We start from the raw sequence: 8,682 nt of genomic DNA on the forward strand, positions 1-8,682 counted from the left end.
CCTAAAATATATCGTTGTTAACCTCCAGTGTTTGTAAAAAATTTAATAAAAATAGGCCTAATGTATTGCTTCAAAATATGGTTGAAACTATCAAGAGATAGTTAGGATACTAATGACTTAAAGGAGTAGTTTACCCAAATAACAAAACAAAATGTGTTTCCTTACCTTGAAAGCATAGTCTGTCCTCATGCATAGATTGCTTAAAGATACTATAATGATTAGTCTGTAAATGCTGCCTCAAATTTCCAGAGTGCGCGCTTTGCTACTTTCGAAAAATGTTTTAATTATTTAGATGCAGATATCAAAAGTATGCCAAACATATAGGGCTCCCGAGTGGAGCAGCGGTCTAAGGCTCTGAATCTCAGTGCTAGAGGCATCACTACAGACCCTGGTTCGATTCCAGGCTGTATCAAACCCGGCCGTGATTGGGAGTCCCATAAGGCGATGCACAATTGGCCCTGCGTTGTCCGGGTTAGGGTTTGACCGGGGTAGGCCGTCATTGTAAATAAGAATTTGCTCTTAACTGACTTGCCTAGTTAAATTAAATAAAAAATATACCCTTTTCTATTTTAATTTCAGGAAGATCCTAAACATAATAAACTTTGGGCCAAACTCGCATGGAATGCCAACCGGAGATTAAGACAAGTGTATCAATCATATTTCCTTTCTGCGTGAGATGATCTGTGTCTTTCTATCAACTGCAACATCTGTGGTTTAGTGCTGAAGCAGCCGATGTTTGAAATTGTTTGGATTATGACATAGAAGTTGCTTAATACAATTGTCTTCTGGTTTATTTCATTTGAAGATGTTAGCTCATTTACTTGGCCTATTGGGACATATATAAAGCACTATTAATCAGGAGGAGCACTAAGGTCATGTGTTTGAATAAGCAGAACACAACTGGCATGTGGTCATTACCAAAGGCACTAAATAAAACCCACTGAGATCATCAATTAATTATGTTAATAGTATGGTAACAAGTTAGTGCGACTCACCATAAAGATTATGGTCCACTTGTAGCTCTAAAAAGGGAGAAATCTGAGAGAAGATGTTCCACTATGGCCTACAGAGGAAAGCATTCAGCTGAAATAATGCATATTACTCAAAATACATTGTCAGAATAAATAAAAAGAATCACTATGTTCTCAAAATGTATCTTTTGACATATGTGTACATACACGTATCTGGAAAAGTTCAAAAACAGCTGCTGGGGCACTATAATGACTTCAATCCAGTAGTGCTTGTGAATATTCCTTCACAAACAAAATAATGCTTCCTTAAACCCATCAAAGTATGACAAAAATTGCTGTCTCATGGGATTTACTACAAAACAGTTAATTGAAAGTGGGGGTTGTCCATTTAACGTCCCAACACAAGTAGGCTATTGTATTTTAGAGTGAATAAATCTACAGTTATGAGTCTTCTTAGCAAAAGTATGTATAATGAGAGGATAAGTATATTAATCAAATGGATAGGAGGTACATTTAGGGTCATCCTGGTTTAGCAGTCTTTGAAACTAACATGTGCCACATTAGGGACAAGGGCCTTGCTGCTTCCTGCCTTCTCAGGACCTGAGTCACTGGCAAAGTCATCATCATCACTGCCCAAGTCACCAAAGTCATCATCAAGCTCATTGAAGTCCTTCCTTCGACTACGTCCGGTCATCTTTTGATTGGTGTATTCCTCATCTTCATCTCCCTGCTTCTGTGTGTTAACCCTTTGGGAGGAATTTGAATTAAAAACGGAATGGAACACTTAGATTTTTACAGCCTGAAACTACTAGTGCCCAACAGCACACTTTTGGAATGTCGACCTAGGTTTTTTGTAGGTTCTTCAGAGACTTAAGCCGATTGAAATAAAAGTAGGGAAGACTCTGGATAGTTGTAACACTTTTTACCTTTTGGATAGTTACTCCAAGCTTTTTAATAGCTACAGAGTTCAAAATGGGATACAAACAACTTACATTTGTCTGCTACAAATTTATTTTAAAGCAATCAGAGAATGCATGATTTTGTCTCAAACACATGGAGAGTAATGTCACAACTGAACCCGGGGTCAATTAACAGTATTTGGGGTGTAATATAAAGATTATTTTTTAAATCCATTACACTCATACCTGTATTCAGGTTGAAAATGGCAGATTGACACTGATAAGTGCCTAAATTGGAACGCCGTGGCTGTACAGTAACATGCTAAGTCAGAGCTCTGGCTCTGTATGGGTTTTGACGGACGACCATTCTGAACTTGAGCACCTCGTGCGACAAGACGCTCACTGTGCACACTTTGGAGAGGTGTGTGGTAGCGCTGGGACGATAAACCGGAAATGATCAATACCGACCACTTATCACAGGCATTTTTCGGGATATCGTTCAATGCGATAAGTAGTCTAAACTAAAGAAATTTGAAATGAAATAAGTTTGCTAATATGGGTGATTGTTAATGGGATAATTGATGGCTACAACCATCAAACTAGTAGTAGTAGTTTAAAGGATAATAAAAAATAAAAATCGACACAACCCATAATGACAAAGCAAAAACAGGTTTTGAAATTGCAAATTTGTATTTATTTTTTAACCCCGGAAATATCACATTTACATAGGTATTCAGACCCTTACTCAGTACTTTGTTGAAGTACCTTTGGCAGCGATTACAGCCTCGAGTCTTCTTGGGTATGACACTACAAGCTTGGCACACCTGTATTTGGGGGGTTTCTCCCATTCTTCTCTGACGATCCTCTCAAGCACTGTCAGGTTGGATGGGCAGCGTCGCTGCACAGATATTTTAAGGTTTCTCTAGAGATGTTCGACCGGGTTCAAGTCCTGGCTATGGCTGGGCCACTCAAGGACATTCAGAGACTTGTCCCGAAGCCACTGCGGTGTTGTCTTGGCTGTGTGCTTAGGGTCATTGTCCTGTTGGAAGGTGAACGTTCACCCAGTCTCAGGTCCTGAGTGCTCTGGAGCAGGTTTTCATCAAGGATCTCTCTGTACTTTGCTCTGTTCATCTTTCCCTCGATCCTGACTAGTCTCCCAATCTCTGCTGCTGAAAAACATCCCCACAGCATGATGCTGCCACCACCATGCTTTACCGTAGGGATGGTGCCAGGTCTTCTCCAGACGTGGCGCTTGGCATTCAGGCTAAAGATTTCAATCTTGGTTTTATCAGACCAGAAAATCTTGTTTCTCATGATCTGAGTGTCTTTAGGTGCCTTTTGCCAAACTCCAAGCGGGCTGTCATGTGCCTTTTACTGAAGAGTGGCTTCCATCTGGCCACTCTACCATAAAGTCCTGATTGTTAGTGCTGCAGAGATGGTTGTCGTCGTGTTAGGTTCTCGATCTCCACAGAGGAACACTGGAGCTCTGTCAGTGTGACTATCAGGTTCTTGGTCACCTCCCTGACCAAGGCCATTCCCCCCCCACCGATTACTCAGTTTGACCTTCCAAATCATGTCCAATCAATTGAATTTACCACAGGTGGACTCCAAGTTGTAGAAACATCAATGATGATCAATGGAAACAGGATGCACCTGAGCTCAATTGAGTCTCATAGCAAAAGGTCTGAATACTTATGTAAATAAGGTATTTATGTTTCCTATATGTTTTCTAAATTTGCTGTCATTATGGGGTATTGTGTGTAAATTGAGGGATTTTTTTATTTAATACATTTTAGAATAAGGCTGTAACAAAATGTGTAAAAAGGGAAGGGGTCTGAATACTTTCCGGATGCACTGTAAAACACAATGCTTTATGGGTAAATAATCACAATAAGACACAGGGTGATGTTGCCCAACCCCAGTCTACAATGAACAAGGTAAATTTGGATGATTTGTTTCACTTTGGCTGCGGATATGACTTTTCTGTACCATTCTTCCCGAGCGCTAAAGGTCCCGAAGCTTCTGCACATGTGCGGATCACGTTCTGCGCATGCGTTTCTTTACCTCTACTTTATGCAAAACAAAATGCGTGGTCTCCCTCACTTCACATTTCTCACTGTCAATCGTGAATGAAAATTCTCTCAAGTTTTACCGGTGAAACGTCTATATAGCATCTGCATACAAACCATTTGATCTCAGTCAGTTTCACTGGGATGTGAATTTAGATTTTCTTGAGTTAATTATACAGTGTTATTTTGAAGTAGTGTTGTTTTGAATTATGTACAGTGAGCGAATTTTGCCTAGTAGCGCACCGTTGAGGTTTGGCCACATGAGACAAAAATGCGACCATTTGCACAATATTCCTTAAATCCGCAAAACTTGGTGGTGTTTTTGTTTTACAGTAGCATACTATTATATTCAGTTCTGCTATGTAGAATACTATCATTATGTGATCTTGCACATTGATTCAGCTTTGATCTAACTTTATTAAATGAGCACCATACGCCAGAGTAACCTGTTTTATACGAGTAGCTAAGAGTAGAGACTGTGCGTGAAGTATAGAATCCCGCGAATGCGCTGAAGCGTCGGGACCTTAAGTGCTCGGGAAGGTCCAGAAAAGTTGGCTCCGCAGCCACTCAATATTTGTATCCCTTCAGTAGATAGCAGTCTTTGAAACGCTGTGTTTATCTTATAGGAATGTTTTCTGGACTTTGATTGACAAGCTGCATTATGAACACCCCCCCGAAACAGACAACACAGTTCCCAAGCAACACCTCTGCCAGCTTAGCCCATTGTGTGTGGGCTTTACACTCACACACACACACACACACACACACAATAGCGTAGGAAGTAGGAACACTCACGGAATTACGATGTCCTCTTTCTTCCCACACTTGGCACAAAGCTCCAGCTTCAGGGCACAGATTTTACAAATGACGTGATATGCATCCTTCACCGTCTTCTGAGAACATTTCACACTAAAACACACAAAAACACTGAATACCCAACAAGCTTCCCTCGGTCTTCCACATTTAAAACAAGTATAGAGAAAAACATGTCCCTCACGAATGATGTAGCGCTCCTACTTGTGTCAATTATTCCAACGCATGTTGCGTGGATTAATGATATATATCTCTATTAGTTTTTACATGTTGGTTGTGCATTTTCAGAAGTCTCCTTGCACGGTTTCAACCGCAATGATGTGTATACACCGGATAGTTGACGCCTCTATCTGGCCAATAAGACCATTTAAAGCCACTGTGCCAACATCTTTGCACTCCTCCTTTCAGGGTTTTGAGTAATGGGAGTGCATTGACAAAAATCAATATCCCCACATTAAGTCAACCTATCAATAATGGCACGATGTGTGCATATGGATGCAGCCAGTGCCAATTCAATGGATGTGGAAAAGCCATTTAATTTGAAAGTACCAAAATTATATACACTGTAAAACTTCAATTAAATTGCCAAGTCTTAACTGGGCAATGGCACACATTTCAGAAAAAAAAAAAATGTTTTAAATAAACGCTGGGTCTAAATTAATTGTTTTAGGTTTCATGTTTGATTTGTTACATTAATTCAGTAATGACTCAAAAAAAATATGTCAGTCATCCGTTTTGAATCGTCAGTAAAAAAATAAAAAATAAATGTTGCCTGCGAACTGCTGAGAACTGCTAGCTAACTGGCAAGCACAAAAACAGTCATACCCCTAGATATCGAGAAGGGTGTAATTGCGGCCAGCATTGCAGGAACCCCTCTTTATACCTCTATTGGTCAATTCTTAAGTTAGGACAGAAAGGAGGCGGGGACGCTCCAGTACAGTGGCAACAATGCACAATAACGTTGGATGCCAGCCGCCATAAACCCAAAAGAAGAACCGTACACCGGTAGGCGGTGTCCTACGCCCCCGAATATCGGCATTGCTTTTCCGCAGTGCTGTTAACGACGGCAAGGGCTGTTTGTTAGCTTAGCCAGCTAGTCTTAAAACCTCTCTTGGGTACGTGAGACATTAGCGTCCCACCTCTTCAACAGCCAGTGAAACTGCTGGGCGCCAAAGTCAAATACAGAAATACTCATTATAAAAATTCAGAAAACAAAACATAGTTTAAATAGGTTTAAAGATTAACTTCTTGTGAAGTTAATGCGAAAGCATACCTTACAATTATTTGAGAACATAGCCCAGCAGACAAATCATTACAAACAGTAACCAGCCAAGTAGAAGAGTTACACAAGTCAGAAATAGAGATAAAATTAATCCCTTACCTTTGATGATCTTCATATGGTTGCACTCAGCAGACATTCATTTACTCAATAAATGTTCCTTTTGTTCGATAGTCTCTTTATATCCAAAAACCTCAGTTTTGTTCGCGCGTTTTCTTCAGTAATCCACAGGCTTAAACGCAGTCAAAACAGGCAGACAAAATCCAAATTGTATCTGTAAAGTTCATAGAAACATGTCAAACGATGTTTATATTAAATCCTCAGGTTGTTTTTAGCCTAAATAATCGATAATATTTCAACCGGACAATAACGTCGTCAATATAAAAGGTAAACAAGAAAGCCACTCTCTCGGTCGCGTGCATGAAAAAGCTCTGTGACACTTTAGGGTCCACTCATTCAGACTGCTCTTACTTTTTTATTTTTCAGAATACAAGCCTGAAACAATTTCTAAAGACTGTTGACATCTAGTGGAAGGCATAGGAACTGCAATTTGAGTCCTAAGTCAATGGTCAATGGATACTGTAATGGCATTGAATAGAAAACTACCAACAAAAAAAAAGACACTACTCACAGACACTATTTTAACAGTTTTGGAAACTTTAGAGTGTTTGTCATCCAAATCTACCAGTTATATGCATATCATATCTTCTGGGCCCGAGAAGCAGGCAGTTTAATTTGGGCATGCTTTTCATCCAAAATTCTGAATGCTGCCCCCTACCCTAGAGAGGTTTTAAGGATGACTCTGGTACACAGCAGGTGGGGCCGACATACTAGAAAGCTACCTAGCATACGGTGTCGCCCTAGCTGTGCTAGCGAGAGGCGGGGGCGACCGGTAGTAGGCTTGGACGGTCTACCATATACCGGGGTATTTGGAAATAGCCATGGCATGGTTTTTCAATACCGTTGAAACTATTTCTTGGAATTTTTTATACACATGTATATTTGTAGCTACTTTTTAAGTAAATATCTGCAGTCAACTTGTGCAAGATGTTAGGAGATAAAGATCGCGTTCTTCATTTCAACTGTCAGAATTTTTTAATTATGAAGTTTACCAGTAGTCCCCAGTCACGTGGTGTTTGTTTACAAGCACACAACGACGAGACTTGTGCAGCCAGGGGATCTAGTTACAGTATGGAATTCACAACTAAATGTTTGTCAGCTAGATATCTTATAAGTCAACTGTTTAAATTGTGCTAAATGCAAAACCAAGTTACGTTTGGTAATAGCAGAGAATACAATCCTGGATCAAGAGCCTTGCAAGAGCCTTTTTTTGTGCGTGCAACACACTGATTGGCATTTTTTTTGTTACTTGTATAACTTTGAGCTGGGATGTATGTCTGGTGTACTGGTGTGTTTCTTCTTAAAACCAAAATAAAGAACCAACATATAACATTATCACAAATGGGTTAAAGTAAGTATTGATGGACAGACAAGTATACATCCACAACAACATAAGATGTTTGAGAAAACCTTATACTTTTTCCCCATACAGGTTAAGGTTGGAATAGGTTTAATAGGTTGAAGGAAAATAGGATTTTGAATGGAAAGAAATGTTAGGTGTCCACGAGGACAATAGAGCATAGCATGTGTGTACTCACCATGTTCGAGGTTGGGAAAGGGATTTGTATTTGTTGTATTTGACTTTCCACTCAATAACTTCCTTGCAGCGTTGACATAACCCGTCGTGGACCTTCGAGTTTGCTATCTGCAATAATAACATCCGATATACACACACAGAGAAAAGTAAACGAGTAGAGCTACAATTAGCCCAGCAGTATCCATACAAATGGTGAACATACTGTAGCTGACTTGCCAGAGTGGCTCCAAATGTACGTTAGCCAGCCAGTCATAAGACCCTACCTTTACTTGAACACTTGCTCCATATTTGTCGTTCTTGTAAGCAGTCGTGTTTTGGTGCTTTTGTCCTCGCGAGCGCGATGCGTTGCCCTTTTGAGAACTCATTTTGATCTAAACATAGGTTTCTAACGTTGATATCAGCTACCACAACACATGGACCAGCGACTCGTCAGCAACACACAAGAAAAGTCCTTCCGGGTCACGGATTTTTGAAGTTTCGAAATAAAAGCCTCTCAGAGAAGTGTCACTAACCACGTTTCATCCACAGTTTTTATTCGAGTAAAGGCATACCATATACAAAAAAATCACGACAGCTGTGATGGAAACAGGAAGTCTGGGGCTGTTTTTCATGGTTCGGTCCAGGCCCCTTAGTTCTAGTGAAGGGAAATCTTAATGTTACAGCATATAATTATATTAAAGTCCAGACGATTCTGTGCTTCCAACTTGTGACAACAGTTTGGAGAAGACCCTTTCCTGTTTCAGCGTGACAATTCCCCCGTGCACAAAGCGAGGTCCATACAGAAATGGTTTGTCGAGATTGGTGTGGAAGAACTTGACTGGCCTGCACAGAGCCCTGATCTCAAACCCATCGAACACCTTTGGGATGAATTAGAACGCCAACTGCGAGCCAGGCCTAATCGCCCAACTTCATTAATGCTCTTGTGGCTGAATGGAAGCAAGGCCCTGCAGCGTTGTTCCAACATCTACTGGAATGCCTTCCCAGAAGAGTGGAT

General features: G+C 40.4%; 1 protein-coding gene across 2 annotated transcripts; it reads right to left on the bottom strand.

The window, feature by feature from the left end:
• Positions 1-461: 461 nt before the first annotated feature.
• Positions 462-8,117, bottom strand: c18h9orf85 (chromosome 18 C9orf85 homolog). 2 transcript variants are annotated; one of them, XM_039012742.1, is made up of 4 exons: positions 7,952-8,117; positions 7,690-7,796; positions 4,735-4,848; positions 462-1,717 (listed from the first exon to the last, which is right to left on the bottom strand). In XM_039012742.1, exons 1-4 carry the CDS (start codon positions 8,051-8,053, stop codon positions 1,501-1,503), a joined length of 540 nt encoding a protein of 179 aa, XP_038868670.1. In that variant the 5' UTR covers positions 8,054-8,117; the 3' UTR covers positions 462-1,500. The 2 variants fall into 2 exon arrangements, with proteins under 2 accessions (XP_038868670.1, XP_038868671.1); XM_039012743.1 differs by lacking the exons at positions 462-1,717; positions 4,735-4,848 and adding an exon at positions 6,256-6,305.
• Between the last annotated feature and the right edge of the window lie 565 nt (positions 8,118-8,682).

The sequence above is a fragment of the Salvelinus namaycush genome, chromosome 18 (assembly GCF_016432855.1).
Source record: "Salvelinus namaycush isolate Seneca chromosome 18, SaNama_1.0, whole genome shotgun sequence".
In the NCBI taxonomy this organism is placed as follows: Eukaryota; Metazoa; Chordata; class Actinopteri; order Salmoniformes; family Salmonidae; genus Salvelinus; species Salvelinus namaycush.